At 37.7% G+C, this 27,570-nt stretch overlaps 1 protein-coding gene across 1 annotated transcript in view; it reads left to right on the top strand.

Moving 5' to 3' along the window:
* Positions 1-27,570, top strand: part of NUP205 (nucleoporin 205) — a 93,996-nt gene that overhangs the window by 35,959 nt on the left and 30,467 nt on the right. The window contains exons 13-30 of the mRNA XM_003920971.4: positions 955-1,137; positions 3,452-3,502; positions 4,090-4,299; positions 7,500-7,599; positions 7,847-7,984; positions 10,067-10,256; positions 11,663-11,783; positions 14,045-14,126; positions 14,642-14,815; positions 15,138-15,262; positions 18,987-19,101; positions 20,733-20,882; positions 21,471-21,542; positions 22,139-22,296; positions 22,950-23,030; positions 23,767-23,958; positions 24,777-25,044; positions 25,136-25,234. Of these exons, the coding sequence (XP_003921020.1) occupies positions 955-1,137; positions 3,452-3,502; positions 4,090-4,299; positions 7,500-7,599; positions 7,847-7,984; positions 10,067-10,256; positions 11,663-11,783; positions 14,045-14,126; positions 14,642-14,815; positions 15,138-15,262; positions 18,987-19,101; positions 20,733-20,882; positions 21,471-21,542; positions 22,139-22,296; positions 22,950-23,030; positions 23,767-23,958; positions 24,777-25,044; positions 25,136-25,234 (2,509 nt within the window). The remainder of the gene's footprint in view (positions 1-954; positions 1,138-3,451; positions 3,503-4,089; positions 4,300-7,499; positions 7,600-7,846; positions 7,985-10,066; positions 10,257-11,662; positions 11,784-14,044; positions 14,127-14,641; positions 14,816-15,137; positions 15,263-18,986; positions 19,102-20,732; positions 20,883-21,470; positions 21,543-22,138; positions 22,297-22,949; positions 23,031-23,766; positions 23,959-24,776; positions 25,045-25,135; positions 25,235-27,570) is intronic.

Raw genomic sequence — 27,570 nt, 5'->3', positions numbered from 1 at the left:
CTTTATAAAACACATTATTTTCATTACTGTATATAATTTCCCAACTCAGAAATATATTTTAGTTATGTCTGTTATTCACTAGAATAGTCTGACATTCTCTCTGAAGGGTAGGAATAGTATCTTCTAAGTTTTTGGGTTTTCTAGTAGTACTTAACATGATTAGGCATCAAGATGTCAGTTATCAACTATTTCTCACTGAATTAAAATGGAAATGGGAGGGAAGGACAGGGAAAGGTTTGTTAACATACAAAGTTACAGATAGAGAAGATAAAAGTTCTGGTGTTATTCTATAGCCCTGCAGGGTGAATATAACTAGCAGTAATTCATTGTATATGTTCAAAAGCTGGAAGAGAGGTTTTTGAATGTTCCCAGCACAAAGAAATGAGAAATGTTAGATAATGGATATCCTAATTATCCTAATTGGATCATTACACATTGTATACATATATCAAAATATCACTGCACATGATACCCTATAAAATATCATGTGTAGTTATTACATGTTAACTAAAAATGAAAAAAAGTCGTGATACTTGATACTGTATGTCTCCATATTTTTTTTGGAGAAAAGGACAAGATTTTTTTTTCATTCACACTTTATATTACAGTATAATATATTGTTCCAGAAAGGATTTAAGATGCCTAGGTAAGATTTATCCAACACTGGCAGACCGCTTATCTCTGTTTGTGTTATTTCTCATACTTGGAACCGGAAAAGTAATTCTGCAGTTTATTTCTCCTACAGTTTTTTTACTTTGAATGAATGAGTGATCTGATTTGATGTGTTGGTAGGCTTCAAATGTAAAGGATAAACTTATTTTTGTTTTGATACGTATTAATGGGAGGGAAGGATAGGGAAAGATTTGTTTAAAATCTAAAGCAGTTTAGATGATGGCTGGTCATTTTCTTAACTTTTAAAAATGGAAAGTCTTGTTCTTTTTTGTCAATTCTCAGAGTGAAAATGCTCGCTTGGCACTCTGTGAACAGCCTCAGTGGACCCCTGTTGTGGTGATTCTGGGACTCCTGCAATGCAGTATTCCCCCTGTTCTAAAAGCTGAGCTACTGAAGACACTCGCAGCTTTTGGAAAATCTCCTGAAATTGCTGCTTCCCTCTGGCAGTCATTGGAATACACTCAGGTAGGGCTCTGAAGTCTCTTATTTTTATTATTTCAGTGGGAAAGTTAGGCTTGATAATACCATAGAGGCAAGAGCATTCGGTTGGAGCTCATAGTATATGATGAATGTCCTAATTAGAGTTACAGTTTGGGGACTGAGCATAGCAATAGAAACTAATAGACTTGGGTTTTTCTCTTAGATTGGTTGATAACTTGACTAGGTTACCAGAGATTGGTTCTTCTTGTACTATACCTCTCTGAAGACCTTGTTTTTTAATTTCTATAAGATATCACTTGATAGACAGAATTCCTCCACTCTGTCTTTAAACCAGGCTGATGTAAGCCTTCACAAGTTACCTGCAGTCATTAAATGTGGGGAATGTTTGTTTTTCTTATCTGCTATTTCCTGCCCCATACCAGAAGAGTGAAGTATCTCTCTATAGCTACACATGTCACTGGGGTTATTTTTCCGTTAAAGGGCAGGTCTAACTGTTTGTTAAGTTTGCACAGAATTTTTTTCCTTCTTTTTGATACAGGGTTTCACTCTGTTTTCCCAGGCTGGAGTGAGTGCAGTTGTGTGATCTCAACTCACTGTGGCCTCCACCTCCCAGGTTCAAGCGATTCTTGTGCCTCAGCCTCCCGAGTAGCTGGGATTACAGGCTTGCACTACCACGCCCAGCTAATTTTTTATTTTTAGTAGAGATGGGGTTTTGCCATGTTGTCCAGGCTGGTCTTGGCTTCCAGTGATCTGCCTGCCTTGGCCTCCCAAAGTGCTAGGATTACAGGTGTGAGCCACCATGCCCAGCCTACACAGAAATGTTAACAGCATCTAGAAGACTTTTTTTTTTTAGTGGTTATGTAGGTTTATTGTCAGGTCCATAAACTTCACTTTGGGCAGAATGGGAATGTGACAGTTGGGTTTTTTGAATTCTGCACCCTGAGGGGATGTCCCTGTGCTGACCTGGGGAAATAAATGGATGATAGCATGTTTGAAGTCTCAGTAACTTCAAAATTATTAACATTATTTTCTATAGAGATATGTTCCATTAAATATTTTCTATCAGGTTAATTATTTTATATGTGATAAAATAAAGGAAAATAAGGATGCGCTTTATAGATGTATCTCTAGGAAAATGGTTAGGTAGAATATATGTATATCTGTCTTAGAAGTAATACAACTTACCGGAGTCTGGGATTCTAACTCATTTTTCATAGAAGTCACCATTTTGAAACAGTAAAATACTCTAGATCTTATTTTCTAACCTATGTATCCTGAAGATATTATCGATACTTTGTTAACATAATAATTAATGGGGTTGGGGTTTGCCAAGAGACTGAGTAATTTTAGGCTTACTATTGATACTTCACCTTTTGATTCTTGAGCATACCAGTACTTACTAGTGTCTTACCGGCTTAGTGCTTCTTTACACCCGAAATCAAATGTGATTGGGTTTAGACATTTGTATCCTTAGAGCAACACTATTGTTCTTAAAGCATTCCACCTAATAGTACACTTTTGATTTGGCAAAAAAGTAAAGTATTATGACAGTAGTATTATTTATTATGCCTTAGACTACTTAGGCCCAGACAGAACATCAGAACATCTTTTTTTTTTTTTTGAGACAGAGTCTTGCCTTGTCATCCAGGCTAGAGTGCAGTGGCATGATCTTGGCTTACTGCAACCCCCCCCTCTTGGGTTCAAGCAATTCTCCTGTCTCAGCCTCCTGAGTAGCTGGGACTACAGACGTGTGCTACCATGCCCGGCTAATTTTTTTTTTTTGTATTTTTAGTAGAGATGGGGTTTCACCGTGTCAGCCAGATGGTCTCAATCTCCTGACCTCGTGATCTGCCCACCTTGGCCTCCCAGAGTGCTGGGATTACAGGCGTGAGCCACGGTGCCCAGCAGAACATCTTAACTCAAAACTTCAGCCTCCTTTAACAAACCTATTAAGAAGTTTACCTTTTGGGTTTCTTTGCCATCAGTAGGGCTAGTTTTAAACAGTCCAGTATCTTGAACACTGGTGAGATTTCATCCCATAAATCCTTTTTAAAGATTCATTTCCTATATTATCTGAGAGGAAATTTGCTGAAAAAATGTCCTGTGTGCTCTTAGTAACTACCAATTTTTCAGAACCCCAGACAGTCAAAAGTGCTATCTCAACCTGACAGAATTGCTAATGAAAGTCCATCGAGGGACTAATTGATTATCATTTCTGATGGACATAGTGAGATCTGTGGGTCCAGTGGGTGAGGTATGTGACTATTACATTGCAAAGCCACTGCTATTCGTTGATGAATGAGGAATGCTCCTGACATCTACTTCTTATTATTTTAAGATATTGCAAACCGTGAGGATTCCAAGCCAGAGGCAAGCTATTGGTATCGAGGTAAAGTTTTCCTTTTGGTTTAAATGCTAATTAATTCATACATGTAATGATAAGAACACTATGAATCATTCTTACCCTTTTAAGTTTCTATAATTTTCAAACGTAATGTATTTTTACTTGAAGGGTTTTCTGATCAGTGTTGAAATAGAGATGAAACTTTTAATAAAAGGAACCAAAATATTAAGTGTTTCAGAGTTGGAAAAGGATGTTACATGGCAGCCATCCAAATGGAAATTTCCTGATTTTTAACTCAATTTAATTACTTGAGTCAACCTGAAGTTGAGTGTTGAGAATTGTTTTCCTTTCTTTTCTTTTCTCTCTAACTCTTCCTCTCTTTGAAAAGGAACATTAAAGATTTCTGTTTTTAATTCAAGTTTGGGGACAATAAAGGAGAATTTGAAGTTCTTCCATCTGACTCATCTAGATTCATATAATTTTTCATCTTTTCCTGTAAATGAAAAACAGAAATATCTGTTACGTCTTCTGGTGTGAGTTAGCACTATTAATAAGTTAATGTCTGCATAATACTCTGCACTTCATAGCTAGTAGTTTTTATTAACAAGTTTTTTTTTCTTTTTCTTTGGAAGGTTGAATTAAATGAAATAGAATCCCGGTGTGAAGAATACCCGTTGACTCGGGCCTTTTGCCAGCTTATTAGTACCCTGGTGGAGAGCTCATTTCCTTCTAATTTGGGTGCTGGACTGCGGCCCCCTGGCTTTGACCCTTATTTGCAGTTCCTTAGAGACTCTGTGTTTCTACGATTCCGTACGAGAGCTTACCGGAGAGCAGCTGAAAAGGTTATGTTCAGAGAAAAACTTTTTTCTCCTTATACATTTACTGCTTTTCTTTTATCAGTTATCAAAGGTATATGGTGGTATAAATACAGGTTAGCTTTGGAAAGGTAGTAAAATTCATAGTCTTTATTTTGAAATATCTGTGATCTGATCAATTTTTATGTGCACAAAAAAATGTTTGGTCATTAAAACCAAAGCACTGACATTAGTCATCGGTAATCTAATTGCTAGGAGTTCATATTCAGATTTTTAGTTGAGCAAGTTTTGACTAAAATGGAACAAAAACTATCACATTTGTTGGAAACACACTACTATTTCTTACTGGAATGATTTAGGTTCGGTACTGAAATAAGTTTTAACTTGCACACCAGTTTCTATTGTTAGTGGCACTAGGTTGTGGAGTATTGGCTTAGCGGGAAGGAGTATTGTAATCCATTAGGTTTGTCTGCCATGGATAGAGGCTGAGAGAGCACTGATCTTTATGACAGATTTGCTCTGCTTGCAAGACATTCACCACTGAGCTTATGTATATCATCTTATGTAATTCCAGTACTACCACGAGGCAGGTACTATTTAATATTCCCATTTTACAGATGGAGGCTTAGCAAAGTTAAGGAACTTGCCTAAGGTCCAGGACCAGGATTTGAACCTAGGACTCTGATTCCAGATTCAAGCTCATAACCACTAAGCTATGTAAGAGACTCTTCCAGGTTCTGATGTAATTCACTTTAGTCTATAGTACTGTTTATTAACCTTACAGAATACCCTTGGTTGTATCTTGTAGGAACATTTCTGCTTTATTTTTGTAGTTTGCTGTTTTTGAAACTGTTGGGTTTTTTTGTACCTTTTGGGTTTTTTTGTAGTTGTATTAATGATGATAAAAATAATTGAGTTCATGTGAATTTGGAGAAATTAGGAAAATATAAAAAATGTAAGAAGACCAGGTACAGTGGCTCATGCCTGTAATCCCAGGACTTTGGGAGACCAAGATGGGCTGATCACTTGAGGTCAGGAGTGCCAAACTAGTCTTGGCCAACCTGGTGAAATCCCATCTCTACTAAAAATACAAAAATTAGCTGGGTGTGGTGGCATTTAGCTGTAATCCTAGCTACTTAAGAGGCTGAGACAGGAGAATTGCTTGAACCTGGGAGGCGGAGGTTGCAGTGAGCCAAGATCATGCCATTGCACCGTAGCCTGGATGGCAGAGCAAGACTCCATCTGAGAAAAAAAAAATATGTATATATATATCTACACACATACATTATATATATATATATATATATATATATATATACACACACTCATATATGTTTATATGAACAAATTATATATATATATATATATATATATATATCATCCTTAATTTTGTTGCTAAAGGAAGGATGCCTACTTTTAGTCTTTTTCCTATGCCTGTATACTTAATGAACATTTGAGATAATTAGTTGTATTACTTTGTATTTCTTTTTTGTCAATTAGCATCATGAGGATTTTTTTATGTCCTAAGAGTCTTTGAAAAATAGTCTTGCTTTTCAAAGTGACTGCATAAAATCTACTACTTATGTCTAGCATAGTTTATTCACTGCTCTATCATTGAACATAGCTTGTTTTTGATACTTAGTCACAAATAATTGAAGTTCTTTTTTTCTTTTTTGTCAATTGCATTAGCATTTTTGCCTGCCAGGTAGTAAAAATAAACGCTGAGATGAAGTATACGTTTTACTTCAGCTCTAGAACTACCTTGTTAACATGTATTTCCTGATTGGATGAAAACAATAGCAGCAACCATGCCTCATTAATAAGTCATTTCAGATGAATAATGAGTGCTGAGAATTACAATCTTTTCATCAAAATGTTCTGATACTTTTTTACAATTGTTAAATGTCTTATATGCTTTTTCCTAAAAAGGTCATGATCTGAGTGTTTAGCCCATCAGTCAGCCGTATTCTCTCAGATGTTATCACTTTTCACCCCTGCATAGCTGCACTTCAAGTGTTGCTGCTTTTCCCTGGCTGCCATTGATTTTACTTCCACCCCAGCTTAGTCTAAAACATTTTCCCTCAATTTTTTCAATTTATTTTACTTGAAAGTGTTCTGAGACTTAATTTATATGACTATTTTAGGACACTAGCTGCTCACACAAGCAGGGCTTTGGATTGTGAGAGTTAACTGGATGTTAGAGGCAATCAGTATGCTTGCTGGTCCTAAGTCCATTATTATGTGGTAATATGCCTTTTTTATTTGAATAAAATTTTTTGAAAATTTTGGAAAATGCATAACAGTGAATAATTTAAAAATAATTAAAAACTCACTTTATAGTTCCATTCTCTAACTCAGCCTTGATAAAATTATGTGCAGTGGACATAATAATTTTAAAATAATAATTCAAAAAAACCACCTGTCTACAGTGACCAAACACAGTCTTATTAAAATTCTATGCAGTGGAGTTTTTAAAGTTTTAATTTTACTGACTATGCAGTTGTATGTAACTTTCTTTGGCATAAGTATTTTTCTTACTGGTACATAGCTTTGAAGTGCATTTTTAACGGGAAGATGATAACAGGATTATTTGAGGCAAGCCTACCCAGTGATTGTGTCTTCTTACCTTCTTTGACTATATTTATGGATGGAACCCTGGTCTAAGAATGAGAATGCCTGGGCTCGACTTTGAGCCTGCTTGCTGCCAGGCTTTATGGTCTTGGGAAATACATTCACTGCGCTGTGCTTCACTTGCTTTACTTACAGAGTTTAGATGAGATGATTTCTTGGATTCTTTGCAGCTGAGCTTCTTAGAGAAAACTGAAATATTTGGCACTTGAGAAGTGTCCAAATTTGATGTTTAATTATAAATTGAGTATGACTAGATACTAAATGTTTTCAATGTATTTATAAATTCCAAACATCTCCTATAAACATGTATCTTTAAGAATAATGCATTAAAAAATATTTTACCTTGAAAATGATTCAATTCATTATCTTTTAGAAAAATAAAGCAAAATGAATTGAGATTTCTATATTGCTTAGCATAAGTGAATAAAAGTAGACAAGAAACTTCATTCATTTTCTGGAAAAAGAAATGGGAAGAGTAAAAAGCCTTGGAGGCCACCTCCTTGGTCTCTTTTATTGTTATTGATATATATATATATACATATATATATATATATATTTTTTTTTCTTGTTATTGATATATTTGTATCTTTTTATAGTGGGAAGTTGCTGAGGTGGTTTTGGAGGTGTTTTATAAATTGCTCAGAGATTATGAGCCTCAGCTTGAAGATTTTGTAGACCAATTTGTGGAACTGCAAGGTAATTTAATTTCTGCCACTTTCAAACAAGCTGTCAGCTATTTTTAATTTATAAATTATGGCTATGTTATGTATAAATTAAAAATTATAAATTAAATTAGAATTTAATCTTTTGTTTAATCTGTCCAGATGCCATCAAATTTACAAGTCTCATACATTTCATACAAGTCTCATACATTTCATATAAATCAAGGGTGTGACAAAAATACTAATCTATCATCTCTTGGAATATGTTATGTTCTATTTAGGAGAAGAAATCATAGCCTATAAGCCACCTGGATTTAGTCTGATGTATCATATGCTAAATGAGTCACCAATGTTGGAGCTTTCTCTCAGTTTACTGGAAGAAGGAGTTAAGCAGCTTGACACCTATGCCCCCTTTCCTGGTATATGCTTAAAAGTCTTTATGTCTTGCAGTTTTGACGTTTTCATCTTTTGTAAACTGATGATTTGAAATAGATGATCTGTGAAGTCATTTTTCACTGTAAGAGTCTCTCTATATCTAAAGTGGTGTTTTCAGTGAACATTTAAATGAGAGTATATTGTAAGTAAAAACAGACTAAAGTACAGAGAGATTCTCACCGTAACTGGGTTTCACTGCAGGGGCTTTTGTAGGTAAAGTGATGTATCATTTTAACATCTTTGAAATCCCTAACTTAAAAGGACTTTTTTGTCTATCCCCCTACCTCATAATATTTGTAAAAGCACTTACTGTAGTGCCTGATACATAGTGGTCAATAAATTTTACTCGTTATTATTACCACTAATGATTATTGATTGAGTGCTTACTGTGTATTTGACCCTTTTAAAAGCACATTGCATATGTTAATGCATTCAATTTATTCAAAAGCGTCTTAGATCTTATTTTTTTTTTTTTTTTATAAGTGTTGGAATTTTATTTCATTTTATTTATTATTTTTTTTTTTGAGACGGAGTTTCGCTCTTGTTACCCAGGCTGGAGTGCAATGGCGTGATCTCGGCTCACCGCAACCTCCGCCTCCTGGGTTCAGGCAATTCTCCTGCCTCAGCCTCCTGAGTAGCTGGGATTACAGGCATGCGCCACTATGCCCAGCTAATTTTTTGTATTTTTAGTAGAGACGGGGTTTCACCATGTTGACCAGGTTGGTCTCAATCTCTCGACCTTGTGATCCACCCGCCTCGGCCTCCCAAAGTGCTGGGATTACAGGCTTGAGCCACCGCGCCCGGCCTTAGATCTTATTATTTCCATTTAACAAATAAGGAAGCTAACATACAAAGAAATTACACTGACTTTCCCTAGCCAGGGTGGGAGCTGAGATTCCAACCTAGTCAGTTTGGCTCCAGAGCTCATGCTTTTTACCACAGTGCTATATTACTTCTACTTAATGTGGCTATGATCAAAATAAGAAAAGAGATTCTAAACATATGAACAATAACTTTATAGTCAGAATATATAGATAAGAAATTAGGCCAAAATTTTAAATTTGATTGGTGAGATTATAGGTGATCCTTGTTTATATTATGATCTGCTTTATTTTCCACAATGCTTTTGTTTTACTTTAGATCAGAGTTTCTTAATTTTGGAGCCATTGACAGTGTGGGCTGAATAATTCTTTGTTGTGGATGATGTTTTGTGTGTTATAAGCTGGATGCCAATAGCACATTTCCAGTTAGGATAACTAGAAGTGTCTCTGGACATTGTCAGATGTCCCCTGGGGCTCAGTCACCCCATTCTGAGAACCGTTGCTCTAAACAATAAGGGAAAAGATAAAGGAGACGTGACTTGAGAATCCATTCCATGAAAGTATTTTGGATTGCAAAAATAACCATGACTTGGACAGATGAATCGTTGTGTGAAGTTGCAGCAGAAAATTTGAAACAATGAGCCCCTAAATCTCTAGATTTTGCTGCTGAAAGTTGGAAACGAGAGCTTAAATCTCTAAATTTGAAAATCTAAAACTTGCCATTTGTCTTATTTTCCTGAGAATTAATTGACTGTGAGTTTTAAAGATAAATTTAGAACTTTCTTTTTTATTTTTATTTTTTGAGGTGGAGTTTTGTTCTTGTTGCCTAGGCTGGAGTGCAATGGGGCAGTCTTGGCTCACCGCAACCTCCACCTCCTGGGTTCAAGCTGTTCTCCTGCCTCAGACTCCCGAGTAGCTAGGAATATAGGCATGCGCCACCAGGCCCAGCTAATTTGTACTTTTAGTAGAGTTGGTGTTTCTCCATCTTGGTTGGGCTGGTTTTGAACTCCCGACCTCAGATGATCCACCCACCTCAGCCTCCCAAAGTGCTAGGATTACAGGCATGAGCCACTGTGCCCGGCCAAATTTAGAACTTTCTATTTTTGGTTGATAGAAAGTTGGAAACGAGAGCCTAATCTTTAGATTTGAAAATCTAAAACTTGTCATTTGTCTTATTTTCCTAAGAATTGACTGTGAGTTTCTAAGATATATTCAGAACTTTCTGACTTTATTTTTGGTTGATAGGGAAAAAACACCTGGAGAAGGCAGTACAACATTGCCTTGCACTTCTCAATCTTACTCTGCAAAAAGAAAATCATTTTATGGACCTTCTAAGAGAGAGTCAACTGGCTTTAATAGTCTCTCCTTTAGAACAGCTTTTGCAGGGAATTAATCCTAGAACTAAGAAGGCAGATAATGTGGTCAACATTGCCAGGTAAGTTACCTTTGTAGGTAAAGAAATGAAATAAACAGACATTCTCGCTTTGATTTTCAAATCTGGTTAGATATCTAGTGTATCACCCTTTTTTCCCCCTTTTTGCCTCATTTTACTTTTGTTTTTCTTTTTTGAGACAGAGCCTTGCTCTTTCACCCAGGCTAGAGTGTAGCAGCATGATATCGGCTCACTGCAACTTCTGCCTCCTGGGTTCAAGCGATTCTCCTGCCTCAGCCTCCTGAGTAGCTGGGATTACAGGCATGCACCACCATGCCTGGCTAATTTTTGTATTTTTAGTAGGCACGAGGCTTCATGTTGGTCAGGATGGGCTTGGGCTCCTCACCTCGTGCTCCTCCCGCCTTAACCTTCCAAAGTGCTGAGATTACAGGTGTGAGCCACCGTGCCCGGCCTCATTTTCCTCTTGACTTCTCTAGAGACCCTGATTTTAATTACTCTGAACTTTACAATTTCTTCTCTTCCATGTTCTAAACATTTCTATTTTGTTGTTGTTGTTGTTTGTTTGAGGCACAATCTCACTCTGTCACTGAGACTGGAGTGCAGTGGCTCAATTTTGGCTCACTGTGACCTCTGCCTCCCAAGCTCAAGTGATTCTCCCACCTCAACCTCCCGAGTAGCTGGGACTACAGATGTGCACCACCACACCCAGCTAAGTTTTGTATTTTTAGTAGAGATGGGCTTTCACCATTTGGCCAGGCTGTTCTCAAACTCCTGACCTCAAGCGATCTGCCCACCTCGGCCTCCCAAAGTGCTGGGATTACAGTGTGAGGCATCGTGCCTGGCCAAAATCTCTTAAGTCTAAAATGACAGTATTGTCTGTCTGCTATAGGGAAACTAGGTGTTTGGAGGATAGGACTGGACAGGAAGCAAATTTTTCATTGTATATTAGCTTTTTGGTGGTTTGATGTTTCATGGCTTATAGAAGCATCACCCTGATCCCTGTTTTCAGCTTCACGTGGCATTTTCCCTGTATGTATGTTTGTGTCTGAATTTACCCATTTTATAAGAACACCAGTCATATTTTATTAGGACCCTTCTTAATGACCTCTCTGAACTTGATTGAATACATATGCAAAGACCCTACTTTCTAAGGTTAGTGGGTTAGCCATAGTATCTGGCTCTTTTAAAAGCACATTGCATATATTATTGCATTCAATCTATTCAAAAGTGTGTTAGATGCTACTATTTCCGTTTAACAAAGGATTTTGGTGGCAGGGACATAATTCAGCCGCTAACAGACTGCATCTATCTAGAAGAAGACACCTTTTTCCAATTTACCTTGAAGTGCTGTATGGGTAGGGGAACCTTGGTTCTAAATTTTCTTTATTGAGAATAGTGAGACACCAAAAGTTTTATCACTGTTTCTCAAATGTTTTCTTTTTTTAAAGATACCTATATCACGGCAATTCGAATCCAGAATTGGCTTTTGAAAGTGCCAAGATCCTCTGTTGTATCTCTTGCAACTCCAATATTCAGATAAAGTTGGTTGGAGATTTCACACATGACCAGGTAACTGATTTTGTTGCTGTTGTCATTTTTTGGTACATTTTGCATTTTGACTGTATATGGAAGTTACAGTATTTATGAGGAATCATTCTTGGTTGTGGAAAAATTCATTAAGTATTATTTGCATTGGATGGGTGAAACCTACCCACAAACTTGGCTATGATTTATCTTTAAAGATAATGCTATTAACAGTGATACTGCATATACTGTAATATGTGGCTGTTATAGCCTAACATGACCATGTTTAAAATGATTAGGTTTGCTGTGACTTGTTTGTTTACTGCTCCCGACCTGTCAGTTGCCTCTGTTCTAAGTGAGCCTCTGCAGTTCTGAATATCTCATTGTTGTAAGTTGTCTACTTCTTTGGTTTTCTTGTGATTCACCTGTGTGTCACTTCATTTGATAACACTATAGAGGGTTTTTAGGAGTTCCTCTTTTTATTCAATTTATAATAGTTCTGTTCACTGAATAGCTGCAATTGCAGAGTCTACTTTTTTTTCCTTTACGAACATTTCATCCCGTTGTATCTTTATGTTGGAAATCACTGCTGTAGCTAGTTGAATAATTTTTTTTTTCTTTTGAGACAGGAACTAGCTCTGTCACCCAGGCTGGAGTGCAGTGGCAAGATCTCAGCTCACTGCAGCCTCTGCGCCTGGGCTCAAGCAATCCTACAGGAGCATGCCACCTCGCCCAGCTAGTTTTTTTGTGTTTTTTGTAGAGACAGGGTTTTGCCATGTTGCCCAGGCTGGTCATGAATTCTAGAGCTCGAGCAATGTATCAACCTCAGCCTCCCAAAGTGCTGGAATTATAGGCGTGAGCCACCGTACCTGGCCTTGTTGAAGGATTTTATTGTGTAGTCCTTCATAAAATCCCTATTTTGAAATAAGGACTGCTCAGGCATGTTGGATGGCACAGATCTTATTTTGTGTATCATAGTCCCTTACATCTAGTACCGTTAGCATCCCTAGATGTCACTATCTGTCAGTAATAACCTCTAGTTGTGATTACTCAGATGAAAATTTCTACGTTCCCTCTGGAATGGTAGTACCACCCAGCATGAGAACCACCATAAGAAGTCTAAGTCTTAGCTGGTTGCTGGTGGCTCAAGCCTGTAATCCCAGCACTTTGGGAGGCCAAGGCAGGTGGATCATGAGGTCAGGAGTTCAAGACCAGCCTGGCCAACATGGCGAAACCCTGTCTGTACTAAAAATACAAAAAATTAGCTGGGCGTGGTGGTGGACACCTGTAATCTGAGCTACTTGGGAGGCTGAGGCAGAGAATTACTTGAACCTGGGAGGCAGAGGTTGCAGTGAGCAGAGATTGCACCACTGCACTCCAGGCTGGGTGACAGATCGAGACTGTGTCAAAAAAAAAAAAAAAAAAAAAAGTGTAAGTCTCATCTGTGCCTTGTGGATGAGGTTTATGAAAGAAAACGTGTATAATCGGGATGCTGAAGATTTTTGATATGGTGAGTTTGGGGTTGATTTTGGTATAAATTATTATTACCATAAATTATTAAAGGCAAAATCAGCTCAGAAATAGAAAATGGGTGATAAGCAATACATTTCGAAAGAGAGAAGATGAAAATTTTATTTTACATTTTAGTTAAGGTCTCATAACATTGAGTATATAATGAAGAGGTCAGTAAACAGCAATTTCATGTGTGTTTTTTTTTTTTTTTTTTTTAAACTAGTTTGATTTGTTGGGAAGGAAAATTAGGAAGCAATTTTTGAAATCAATAAATTGATAAAATTTTTGTTTATTTATTTGTATAGAGAGCTAACTTGTGGCAACTTAAGGAACTAAGTTTTCTATTAAAAATGTAACTAAAGGCCAGGCACTGTGGCTAATGCCTGTAATCCCATCACTTTGGGAGGCCAAGGTGGGCAGATCACCTGCGGTTGGGATATCGAGACTAGCCTGACCAACATGGAGAAACCCCATCTCTGCTAAAAATATAAAAAATTAGCTAGGTGTGGTGGCGCATGCCTGAAATCCCAGCTACTCAGGAGGCTGAGGCAGTAGAATTGCTTAAACCTAGGAGGCGGAGGTTGTGGTGAGCTGAGATTGCACTATTGCACTCCATCCTGGGCAACAGAGTGAAACTCTGTCTCAAAAACAAACAAAAGTAACTAAAATGTAAATACTTAAGCAAATTTGCCTTTTTTTCTTTGTGGATGAATGTTTATAAATATATATTAATCATAGTTTTTCTAATATTTAGAAACCTGTAATAATTTGTTATTTTTTATCTTTATGTTCAGAGTATAAGTCAGAAACTAATGGCTGGATTTGTGGAGTGTTTGGATAGTGAAGATGCAGAAGAATCTGTACGTCTGGAAGAGGGTATGTCTTAGATTAACATGCACATATGCATTTTTTTTTTTTTACTTTTTATATATGCTTAATTTAAAGAAAACAGTTGAAATTGTTAACTGTTTAGTGATGGTGTAAGAGAAATTGAGAATTTGCTAGAAAACAGGTTGAGAATACAAAATCCAAAATAAAATCTGAAACCTTTTGAGCATCACCAATATAACTCTCTAAGGAAATGCTCATTGGCACATTTTGGATTTTGGATTTTTGAATTAGGCATGCTCAACCTGTATGATGCATATACTGAAATTCAAAAAATCTGAAATCTGAAGTACTACTAGTCCCACACATTTCAGATAAAGGGTATTCAACCTGTAAATTTATAAGTTTTTTAGGATTCCTCTTTAAATACATCTGAAATGAATGTGATAGATAATCAAGCAAATGATCTAAAGAAAACATGAGATTTGGAATACAAGATTTTGTATTTTTTAATTTAATTATATTAACTTTTCATTATTTTGTTTTGTGATTTCTACATTAAGGATCAGAACTTGAAAAGATTGAAAAGAAATTCATTGCAATTCGTCATGAAACAAGAATCCACATCTTGAATCTTCTCATTACCTCTCTGGAATGCAATCCACCCAATCTTGCTCTCTACCTGTTGGGATTTGAATTGAAGAAACCTGTCAGTACAACAAACCTACAAGACCCAGGTATAGCCTAAGACATAAAGGCATTTATTTCCTTCCGTATTTGTGTATCTCAGGGGTCATTTATTACATTCTGGGCTCATGTGATAATTCATTTAAAGAAAAAGTATATGGAAGGTAATGCGATGGATGGCTCAGTCTTTAGGGCTTAGAACAAGACTGGACAAACTGAGCTATAGAGAATCAACCTTTATCAATTTTCTATATCAATATTTGAAAGAGTTTACAGTATAGCATGCATTTATAGAATTTAACTTTTGAAAAGGCAATCTAAAGTTTTAATGCAGAAATTTTAAAAGTTGAATTTCTTTTTGGTTTCATGTAGGAGTGTTAGGTTGCCCTCGGACATGCCTTCATGCCATCCTAAACATCTTGGAGAAAGGAACGGACGGGAGAACAGGCCCAGTGGCGGTGCGAGAATCTCCTCAACTGGCTGAGCTGTGTTACCAGGTACACGGAAAACTGTGTTTTTTGGTACTGAATAGAGGAAACTTGACCAGATGCATGAATACACCAGATATGAGAGAATAACAGTAAGACTTAGTTGAAATGAGTTCATTTAGCAGTTTGACCTGTCTTTCATTTATGGAGAAAATCCATAAAGCACAAACCCTAAGATCTTATACATTTAAGTCTTATATGTTAATCTCTTGAAAAATGAAGGAAATTAGATTTTTGTGATGGGTTTTTACCAGTAGCATAGAAACCCTCCAACAGTACTGTGTTTTGATGGGTCAGAAAAATTCTCGTTCCCATCTCTGCCGCATGACAGGTGAAGTCACCTTGGGTATGCCATTGGGCGTGCCATGAAACTTTTCTGAATCTGAGTTTTTCAGTTTGTGAAATGGACTGTTGAGAGACTTCAATGAGAATGTAAGTGAAAGCACTTTTTTTTTTTTTGGAGGCGGTGGGGTCTCATTATCACCCAGGCTGGTGCACAGTGGTATTATCATGGTTCACTGCAGCCTCAACCTCCCTAGGATCAGATGATCCTCCTCCTACAGCCTCTCAAGTAGCTGTTACTCTATGTGTATGCCACCATGCCTGGCAATTTTTTGTATTTTTAGTAGAGATGGTGTTTTGCCATGTTGTCCCAGCTGGGAAAGCCCTTTTTTTTTTGAGACAGAGTCTTGCTCTGTCTCCAGGCTGGAGTGCAGTGGCATCGTCTTGGCTCGCTACAACCCCCACCTCCCGGGTTCAAGTGATTCTCCTGCCTCAGCCTCCCAAGTAGCTGGGACTACAGGTGTTCCCTTCCACGTGCAGCTAATTTTTGTATTTTTAGTAGAGACCGGTTTTCACCATCTTGGCCAGGATGGTCTCGATCTCTTGACATTGTGATCCACCCACCTCAGCCTCCCAAAGTGCTGGGATTACAGGCATGAGCCACTGTGCGTGACCAAAAAGCACTTTTTAATAACCAAGTAAATTAAGAAGTCCTATATACAACTATGTTAGGTGGTAGAATGTCAGATTAAGATTTAAACTATAATGAGGGCTGGGCACAGTGACCCAGCCTGTGAAATATGGTTGAAACCTTGTCTCTGCTAAAAATACAAAAATTAGCCGGGCATAGTGGTGCGTGCCTGTAATCCCAGCTACTTATAGTCAGTTCTTGTTACTCACAGTAGTTATGTTTTTTTTTTTGAGACGGAGTTTCACTCTTGTTACCCAGGCTGAAGTGCAATGGCACGATCTCAGCTCACTGCAACGTCTGCCTCCTGGGTTCAGGCAATTCTCCTGCCTCAACTTCCTGAGTAGCTGGGATTACAGGCACGTGCCACCATGCCCAGCTAATTTTTTGTATTTTTAGTAGAGACGGGGTTTCACCATGTTGACCAGGATGGTCTCGATCTCTTGACCTCGTGATGTACCCACCTCGGCCTCCCAAAGTGCTGGGATTACAGGCTTGAGCCACCGTGCCCGGCAGTAGTTATGTTTTATAAAGTCATTGTGAACATTGAATTGGTGAATTCATTGCCCCTATGGAAAAATAGGCTAGGATTCCTGCAAGCTCTGGTTCCAACATTCTTGTCAACCGATGAATTCATAATCATGTTATATATGTGTTTCTGTTTAAAGACTCCTTACTTAATGTAATTGGTTCATTAACATTAAACTCATAGCCACCAACTATGATTTGGGGATTATAAATAAATTTTAGCATGTTTGGTGAATTTGCAAATATGGAATCTATAAATAACGAGGATTGACTCTGTCGGGACAAAGGCTATAAAGAGTTTAGATTTTAGATTTTATTTTTGTTTTTTTTTTTTTAAGATGGAGTTTCTTATTGCCTAGGCTGGAGTGCAGTGGCATGATCTCAGCTCACTGCAACCTCTGCCTCCCAGGTTCAAGCAATTCTCCTGCCTTAGCCTCCCGAGTTGCTGGTACTCCAGGCGCCCGCCACCATGCCTGGCTAATTTTTGTATTTTTAGTAGAGATGGGCTTTCACTGTGTTGGCCAGGCTGGTCTTGAATTCTTGACCTCTTGATCCGCCTGCCTTGGCCTCCCAGAGTGTTGGGATTACAGGCATGAGCCACTGTGCCCGGCCCTTGATTTTAGATTTTAATTCACAAGTAATCATAACAATCACTAGGTATTAATGGTGCTCAGAATAGACATGTCTTAAGTGCCTGGTACATGGAAAGCATCTAATAAATGTTCACATTAGCCAAGCATGGTGGCATGCAATTACTTGTATTCCCAGCTACTTGGGAGGCTGAGCTGGGAGGACTGCTTGAGCCCAGGAGGTCAGGGCTGTAGTGAGCTGTGATTGCAGCACTGTATTCTAACCTGGGTAACAGAGTGAGACCCTGACTCAAAAAAAAAAATTTGTTTTTCCTAACCTATTATCATCCTCATTTTTTTTTTTTTTAATTCCTGAAAGCAGATGGACATTGTTGATTTTGGGCTATTTTTATTATTCTCATATAAAATGTGGCAGGATGCAGTGGCTCACACCTGTAATCCCAGCACTTTGGGAGGCCGAGGAGGGCAGTTCACGAGGTCAGGATTTCAAGACCTATCTGGCCAACATGGTGAAACCCTATTTCTACTAAAAATACAAAAAATAAGCCAGGCGTGGTGGCGTGCACATATAATCCCAGCTACTTGTGAGGCTGAGGCAGGAGAATCGCTTGAACCTGGGAGGCAGAGGTTGCAGTGAGCTGAGATCGTGCCATTGCACTCTAGCTTGGGTGACAGAGCAAGACTTCGTCTCGAGGGAAAAATAAATAAAAGTCTTTTGCCATTTGGCCTACTTAGATATTTTTTATTCATATCTGTAATGAATGGAGATCTTCATATGTATTAGAGCTAGTCACTTTTTCTTATATTTAATGTAAGAACTTTTTTCTCTTATCCTTTTTTGTTAAAGTTTTATTCAGCTTATTGTCATTTAGTTGAATTTATGGATCTTCTTTGTAATTTCTCCATTTGCTTTAGTTTCAATAATTTTAATCTTCCTGAGGTTGAGATGTAACTTGTATGGTTCTCAGAAGTTACTTCCAAGTAATTTGCTACTAATATGTATACACATAGTTCTGAGACAAGAGTCTTGCTCTGTCACCAGGCTGGAGTGCAGTGGTGCGATCTCGGCTCATTACAACTTCCACCTCCCGGGTTCAAGTGATTCTTCTTCCTCAGCCTCCTGAGTAGTTGGGATTACAGGTGCACGCCAACATGCCCGGCTAATTTTTGTATTTTGTAGAGGCGGGCTTGGCCATCTCTACATGTCACCATGTTGTTGTCACCATGTTGGCCAGGCTGGTGTCACACTCCTGACCTCAAGTAATCTGCCTGCCTCAGGTGTAAGCTATTGTGCCCGGCCTGCTACTAATAATTAAGCTAAAATACTAAAATTTGCTAATTAACTCTATGTGTATGTATTAATAAGTATATGAGTAATCGTTCTGTAATAATGTTATCAACACTCACTTGTATTTCAGTGTTTCTTGAGCTAGGTTACCATGGACTGTTCATAACTCTCTGCTTGTTTTGTGCATCTCTCCGTTTCACTTGAGTTACTGATGGGTCTTAGTTTCAGGTCTAAGTCCATATTTTGTTACCTTATGTATGTACAATACAGAAAGACTGATTTAGGGGTTTTTCTTACTTCTTGTATGTACAATACAGAAAGACTGATTTAGGGGTTTTTCTTACTTTAATGCTTTAGGTCATATATCAGTTATGTGCATGCTCTGATACATCTGGCCCTACTATGAGGTACTTGAGAACCAGCCAGGATTTCTTATTTTCCCAGTTGCAATATCTACCATTTTCTAACAAAGGTAGGATATTATTTTCCCTTATTGTAAGAACAAATTTATAATTCCATGTTAATTGATTTTATTTATGCAGCATTTGGGGGAATTCTGTTCTCATTCTAGTATTTTGGCTTGTTTGTTATTTTGGGTTCCTTTTGTAATTTTTGCTTCAAAAAGCCTGATATTTTTATCCGCTAGCAAAAACTTATTTAAATATAGCCTGTCAGAGATAGAATTTGATTCTTTTACAACAAATAAAATTTAGAGATTGTGTTGAAGGGATATGAGAATTAATGGGAATTTTAAAGTTTTGAATGAAAATTGTTTTACAAAGATTTCTTATTTTCTCTTTCCAGGGTGTTTATAAGAAAAAAAAAATCTCGATTTACTTTTGTTTCTTCTGTATATGTTGAAACCAATTCAGGTCTTGAAATGAAAACTTGAAAACTAATATAGTAGAAAACATTTTTAACTTAGTTTATTGATATGACTAACAATGATTCCAGGCTAATGAAGTTGTATTGGGATTTTAATGTATTTTCTTTTTGACCAACTTTTAACAGTTTTCTGAATTCAGATTATATCCAGACAGTCTTGGTATGTTGAATTTTTTTAAAGTTTAGTTTGTATCATCTTTATGTTTTAGGAAATTGAGGCTCACACATTTCATAAACAAATTTCTGTTACTAGTAATTGTCAGCATCTCATTTACCTTTTAGAGTAAATGGTGTTAGACCTCTGAGAATTATCTAATGGCAAAAGGATTTTCACTTTATTTTCATAAGTGTCTTATTTTTAGTTCTGTGATTTTCTTTATGTAAGAAGCTTTTAGTAACCCTCTTTTTATACCTAATTAAAAAGAAAATTGAACATTTTACTTATTATGGTGTATGTTTTATAAAACTTCATTTAGCTTTTCCTGAAATTATTATTAGTATTATTGTTATTTGGTTAATTTTATGTTTATACTGTCACAGTATAGGGTTCAATGTCAAGCATATTAAAATAGTATCAAATTTAAAAACTGTTATTGTAGGACCAGGCACAGTGGCTCACACCTATAATCCCAGTGCTTAGGTAGGCTGAGACAGGAGGATCACCGAGGCCAGGGGTTCAAGAACAACCTGGACAGTAGAGCGAGACCTTGTCTCAACAACAAAAAAATAAATAAAAATGTGAACTATTGTATAAGTGATTCCTAGCCTTAATTAAATGTTAAACCACATCCTTGAGATTATAAAATCAAGTAATTTAAGTTTAATTTTTCTTAATTATTTTGTGAAATCAAAACCAAACTGTGATAGATTTTTGAGTTATGTATTTGAAAATTACTTGGAAATTGTTTTATATATTAATGTCAAAATATGATAGATTCAGGATCTTTGTGAAATTAAAATCAGTAATGAAAACTGGATTCCCTTTTACTCTCCATTTACTTTAGCTTATCTTTCATAGATTTATACTAGCTTATCTTTTCTTCCTTGGTATCTTCTTTTTCTCTAGTAATTCTATAGAATGAGAAATTATTACGTTGCTGAGTTTCATAAATTACTGACTTCGTTACATGGGAAAATACCTGTTGAGTTATGGAATTTAAGTCTGTTTTGATAATGTGTTATTAATCTAGGAAACAAAATTTACTTTTTAAATTTTAGAATATGAAATTTCTATGCTGAACCAGATGTCATGGCTTATGAAAACTGCCTCAATAGAACTGAGGGTAACCTCTCTGAATCGTCAGCGGTCACATACTCAGAGGCTCCTACACCTCTTATTGGATGACATGCCAGTGAAACCATACTCAGGTGAGTATTAGTATTTGTTTTATTGTGCTGGTGACTACTTGTTCTGAAGACAAGCACAGATCTGAAGCTTGTGCTTAGTATGTGATTATAGACCAAAACCAACTTCTCACTTTTAGAATGTTTTTTTTCTTGAAACACAAAAATATTAACTCATCTTTTGATTGTCATTTATTATTATTTTAAGCATCCACATTACACTATAGCCATACCGGTATTATATTCAAAATTGTCAGTGGAGTTTGTCATGCTGAGCCAGCATGACCTAAGCTATTTCAATGTGTATTATTCATGCAAATTAAGCATAAACTTAAAAAGCATCTCATTGGTATGATTGGATCTTGCCATTTTTGAGAATCTGATTATTCTCTTTGCAATTGTGAAGTGGATTCCATAGGGACGGAAATAATTAGATGAATGTTGGTAGTAAGTCCTCATCATTCTTCGCATTCTGATTATCAATTTGTAGAGGGCTCTTTGACGTACAAACAATGACCTGGAAATAAAATACTTTATGTTTGTTATTTCCAAATAAATGTTGTTTTAAGAATATGTTCTTTTTCTGATTCAATATTATTGATGTTCCAGCAGATGGTGAAGGAGGAATCGAAGATGAAAACAGGTCTGTTTCTGGGTTCCTTCACTTTGACACTGCTACAAAAGGTAATGCCCTTTGAATTTGTAATAAATGTATTTTGTAGACATACATTAAATTGCTTAAAACTTTTTTTTTTTTTTTTTTTTTTTTTGAGACGGAGTTTCACTCTTGTTACCCAGGCTGGAGTGCAATGGCGCGATCTCGGCTCACCGCAACCTCCGCCTCCTGGGTTCAGGCAATTCTCCTGCCTCAGCCTCCTGAGTAGCTGGGATTACAGGCACGCGCCACCATGCCCAGCTAATTTTTTGTATTTTTAGTAGAGACGGGGTTTCACCATGTTGACCAGGATGGTCTCGATCTCTCGACCTCGTGATCCACCCGCCTCGGCCTCCCAAAGTGCTGGGATTACAGGCTTGAGCCACCGCGCCCGGCCAAATTGCTTAAAACTTTAAGGGATTATTATGCCTGTGCCTGCAAAATAAAGTATTTTTGTAAGTGGATGTATCACAAATAAAATCAAATTTAGATTCCAATACAGTTTTCAGTTTCTTGACTAATGCTTTCTGAAAATAGCACTCTCTTTGAAAATCAACTGAATATGATGGTTTGCTCTTCTCTTCAATATCCCAGGTAAAAACAAATTACTTTTTATTATTTCTAGTACGTCGAAAAATTCTAAGTATTCTGGACTCAATTGACTTCAGTCAGGAGATCCCTGAGCCTTTGCAGTTGGATTTTTTTGATCGGGCCCAGATTGAACAAGTTATTGCTAACTGTGAACACAAGAATTTACGGGGACAGACAGTCTGCAATGTCAAGGTGAGGGTTGCTTTAAAGTACATATCTGCAGTATCAAGTGACTCAGACCTTAAGTCATCAGAAACAAATAGAACCATACGGGTTTTCTTTCTGATATAGACAGACATTGGTTTACTAGTTTATAGGAAGGACTGTGGTTTTTGTAAAATATCCCTGAAATAAAACTTAATATATCACACTAACTTTGTTTTTTTTTTTGAGATGGAGTTTCGCTCTTGTTACCCAGGCTGGAGTGCAATGGCGCGATCTTGGCTCACCGCAACCTCCGCCTCCTGGGCTCAGGCAATTCTCCTGCCCCAGCCTCCTGAGTAGCTGGGATTACAGGCACACGCCACCACGCCCAGCTAGTTTTTTTTTATATTTTTAGTAGAGACGGGGTTTTACCATGTTAACCAGGATGGTCTCGATCTCTCGACCTCGTGATCCACCCGCCTCGGCCTCCCAAAGTGCTGGGATTACAGGCTTGAGCCACCGCGTCCAGCCCACACTAACTTTTTGCAAAGGGATACTGTCTGGAAATTGGACAGTGCTATTATTAGATTATACATAAAGATATCTGACACTTTCCCCTTTAGGGTAGTTTATGGTAATTGCTAAGTGTTATTTTTCTGCCATTGTCTGAAATGTCTTATTTTTCTTTCGTAATTATCCAGCTTCTTCATAGGGTTCTCGTGGCTGAAGTAAATGCCCTTCAGGGTATGGCAGCCATAGGACAGAGACCTCTGCTCATGGAGGTAAGCTGTATTGAGTATGTGTTCGTTTCAACCTTTTAACGACTTAGGTTGCTGGTGAAAAAACTAAAATAGTATATTGACCTGTAGTTTGCTGATTAGTAAGCTACCTAAAAATGAAACATTTAGGGAGTCTTTCACTTTAGACTTTACGACTTTTATAAGCTGAACTATCTGGTATGCCGAAATAAGTAACACCTTTTCTGCTAGGCTAGTTAAGGATTTGCAAGCTGACCGTATTTCATATTAGATCTCACTTGGTGTCCATCAGTGAGAGAGGAGGGTCATTTGTCACCACAAGTGGAAAGTTATAGGTAAGAGGTCAGGTGGGAAGAACCACATGCATGGAGACATATAGCTGGCCAGGCCAAAGCAAGAGGCAAAGAAATAAGAGAGATGTCAGGGAACATGCCATTGAACTTGGAGTTTGGGCAATTCTAGTGCTCTAGAGTAAGTACAAGTGGATAGGTATGAGGAGAAAGAAGATGGTGTCAAAAAATGCACATTTATCTTTGTCACCTCTGTCCCCTACCTTACATGCACATACACATACACACACACATACACATAACAGCCTTACATATTAATACTTTTTATAGCCCTGGCTACTGAAATAATATGAAAAGATATGCTTTCTGGCATGCGTGTAGTAGGCTTCCAAATAAATATTTTCTGAGTAACTGACATAACTGATCTTATTTGCCTGTTTAACCTTGTGATTCAATTCTTGTGGCTTTAGGAAATCAGCACTGTACTTCAGTATGTGGTAGGAAGAAATAAATTGCTGCAGTGTCTCCATGCAAAACGTCATGCTCTGGAGTCGTGGAGGCAACTGGTAGAAATTATACTGACAGCTTGTCCCCAGGATCTCATTCAGGCAGAGGATCGACAACTGATTATTCGTGATATTTTACAAGACGTGCATGACAAGGTGACATACTTTCTAAATTACTTTATACTGCTGAACAAATATGTATTATTTAAATAAATATATTTTGCTACCCTAATTGTTTTCCATTTTTGACTGGGAGTAAGATAGAATTGTGCAATACCAATGTTAAGACTTTCCTTGAGAAAGGGATTAATTCTATACAGTAGGGGCTCTCAACCACAGTGTGTGTCCTTATTATCTGGGGAACTTTGTAAAAATTGACATGGAATCTACCCCAGACCTAGTGAATGTAATGGTGAGACCATTTTTGTGAATTTTGAAAAGAAAACTTCCCTAGGAAATTCTCTTAGGAATTCCTTCTGGTTAAGAACACTCATAACCTAGTATCATATTTACATTCCTTTGTATATATTAATTCCTTTCCTGTTTTTTTTTTTGAGTAATTCCTATATTCCATTCTTATTTATTGTTATTGTAGTTGACAAGCTAAATGTATATGAAACTTGTTAATGGGCTGTGTGCAGTGGTTCATGCCTGTAATCTCAGAAGTTCGAGAGAAGCCAAGTTGGGAGGATCGCTTGAGCCCAGGAGTTTGAGACCAGCCTGGGCAACATAGTGAGACTCCGTCTCTACAAAAAGTAAAAAAATTAGTTGAACATAATGATATGCACCTGTAGTCACAGCTACAGGAGGCCGAGGTGTGAAGACCGCCTGAGCCCAGGAGTTCAAGGCTGAAGTGAGCTGAGATTGTGGGTGATAGAGCAAGACCTTGTGTCCCCCCCAAAAAAACTATGAAACTTGTTAATGATTATAGCTGAAAGTAAGATTCTTACTCTAATTTGCCTTTGTCCTTTAAGATACTAGATGATGAAGCAGCCCAAGAGTTAATGCCTGTGGTCGCCGGAGCAGTGTTCACACTGACCGCTCACCTAAGCCAGGCCGTCCGCACCGAACAGAAGCAGACATTAGTCTCGGGACCAGGGGATGCCCATTACGCTTTTATGCTTGATAGTTCTTTCACCTCACCAGTTCCAGCAGAAAACCCATTAGTGGGTTTTGCTTCTATTGGAGATTCTTCACTTCACATCATATTGAAGAAACTGTTAGACTTCATTTTGAAGACAGGTTTTTTACATCTAAATTTTCTATAAATTCTCTTTTGTATTTGTTTTAATTGAGAAAAGATTTTCATTTGACATCTTCCTAACCTCCCTAGGTGGCGGATTCCAACGAGTGAGGACTCACTTGTATGGCTCTCTGCTTTATTACTTACAGATTGCCCAGAGACCAGATGAACCAGACACCTTAGAAGCAGGTAGAATGAGATCAGTTCCTAATCTTTTCTGGATTGGGAGATGGTTACTTCTCCTAATCTCTATCTTTTGACTAATCACTTCTCCATCTTTTGACTAATCACAATGGTAATAAATGAGTGTTGGCGTCATTTTTTAAACACTTACTCAAAAGTTGAGGAAGAATGTTTAGTTTTTAAGAATTATGAAGTAGTACATGAGTACTATTTTTTTTTAAAAACCCTCAAATAATAGTTTAGCTTTATATACTTCTGTAACTGCCTCACTTGCCCAGGTCCCACTGAACAGTATGCTCTGCATAGAATGGTCCAACATCTTTCTATCCTTTGTCCTATATCAGAGTATATATCTAGTTGATTATTTAAAAATGTCTTGGCCAGATGCGGTGGCTCACGCCTGTAATCCTAGCACTTTGGGAGGCCAAGGCAGATGGATCACGTGAGGTCAGGAGTTGAAGACCAGGTTGGCTAACATGATGAAACACCATCTCTACTAAAAATACAGAAAATTAGCCAGGCATGGTGGCAGGCGTCTGTAATCCCAGCTACTTGGGAGGCTGAGGTGGGAGAATCACTTGAACCCAGGAGGCAGAGGTTGCTGAGATCATGCCACTGCACTCCAGCCTGGGTAACAAGAGTGAAACTCAAAAAAAAAGAGTGTCTGTTATTTTATGATAAGGATGAAACACTCGTATAGCCATTTTCCTTATTCATACACATTTAAATTGTTTCTAATTTTTTTTTTTTTTTTTTTTTTTTTGAGACAGAGTTTTGTTCTTATCACCCAGGCTGGAGTGCAATGGTGCAATCTCGGCTTACTGCAGGCTCCAACTCCTCTGTTCAAGCCAATCTCCTGCCGCAGCCTCCCCAGCAGCTGGGATTACAGGTGCACCACCATGCCTGGCTAATTTTTTTAGTAGAGACAAGGGTTTCATCATGTTGGTCAGGCTGGTCTTGAACTCCTGACTTCAGGTGATCCACAACCCCCAAAGTGCTGGGATTACAGGTATGAGCCACTGCGCCCAGCCCCTTAACAGCCTTTTTTTTTTTTTTTTTTTTTTTTGGGAGACAGAGTCCTGCTCTGTTGCCCAGGCTGGAGTGCAGCGGCACTATTTCAGCCTCGTCTCCTGGGTTCAAGTGATTCTCCTGCCTCAGCCTCCTGAGTATCTGGAATTACAGGTGCACACCACCACGTCCAGCTAATTTTTGTATTTTTAGTAGAGATGGTGTTTCACCATGTTGGTCAGGCTGGTCTTGAATTCCTGAGCTTGTGATCCACCCCCCTGGGCCTCCCAGAGTGCTGGGATTACAGGCGTGAGCCACCACATCCAGCTTTCAATTTTTTTTTTTTTTTTTTTTTTTTTTTGAGACGGAGTTTCGCTCTTGTTACCCAGGCTGGAGTGCAATGGCGCGATCTCGGCTCACCGCAACCTCCGCCCCCTGGGTTCAGGCAATTCTCCTGCCTCAGCCTCCTGAGTAGCTGGGATTACAGGCACGCACCACCATGCCCAGCTAATGTTTTGTATTTTTAGTAGAGACGGGGTTTCACCATGTTCACAGGATGGTCTCGATCTCTTGACCTCGTGATCCACCCGCCTCGGCCTCCCAAAGTGCTGGGATTACAGGCTTGAGCCACCGCGCCCGGCCTTTCAAAATTTTTTTTTTTTTTTATATGCCTCTATTTCTCAAAAAGCATGCTTAATGGTGGAATTTCCATGTGAAAAAGTATGTGTTTTTATTTTAATAAAGTCAAAGTCAAGTCAGAGTCTTCTCCAGTATAACTCATCAATAGTATACATGTATCTTTTTGTACTAGTGAGGTTTTCTTTGGATAAATTCCAAGAAGTGGAATTTCTTGGTCACAAGTTAGGCATATTTAAAGTAATGATAAATGCTGCTTTCTAAAATATAATTGGCGTTTTTAATTGAGACTATACTTAAGTCATGAAAATGTTATTAACTGTTCAACAGATCAGTATATAATACTTTACTTTATAGACATTTGATGTTTTATCAACAAGCCATTCAGACTTATTCTGCTATTTGTTTAGAAGCTGTCAGAGCACCTTCTGATAATGGACTTTCTTTGCACTCTTCACCTTTGTGAGTGTTATTTTGTGTAGACTGTTAAAAACCACTGTGTGTGTAAGTTTGAATTGATCTCATTATCCTTATGGTGGTTGTTTTTTATGCTATACATAGGAAGAAGGTAATAATAGCCAAATGGTAGATTTATAAGCATGTAGCACCCACATAAATAATGCATGAGGATATTTGTAAGGTGAGGAAAAATAACAGAATAGTTCAGAGAAATTTTTTAAGCAAATACAAGCTTCTTT

Source organism: Saimiri boliviensis, chromosome 10, assembly GCF_048565385.1.
Source record: "Saimiri boliviensis isolate mSaiBol1 chromosome 10, mSaiBol1.pri, whole genome shotgun sequence".
Lineage (NCBI taxonomy): Eukaryota > Metazoa > Chordata > Mammalia > Primates > Cebidae > Saimiri > Saimiri boliviensis.
Note: the sequence above shows the minus strand (reverse complement) of the source record. Positions and strands in the feature narration are given on the sequence as shown.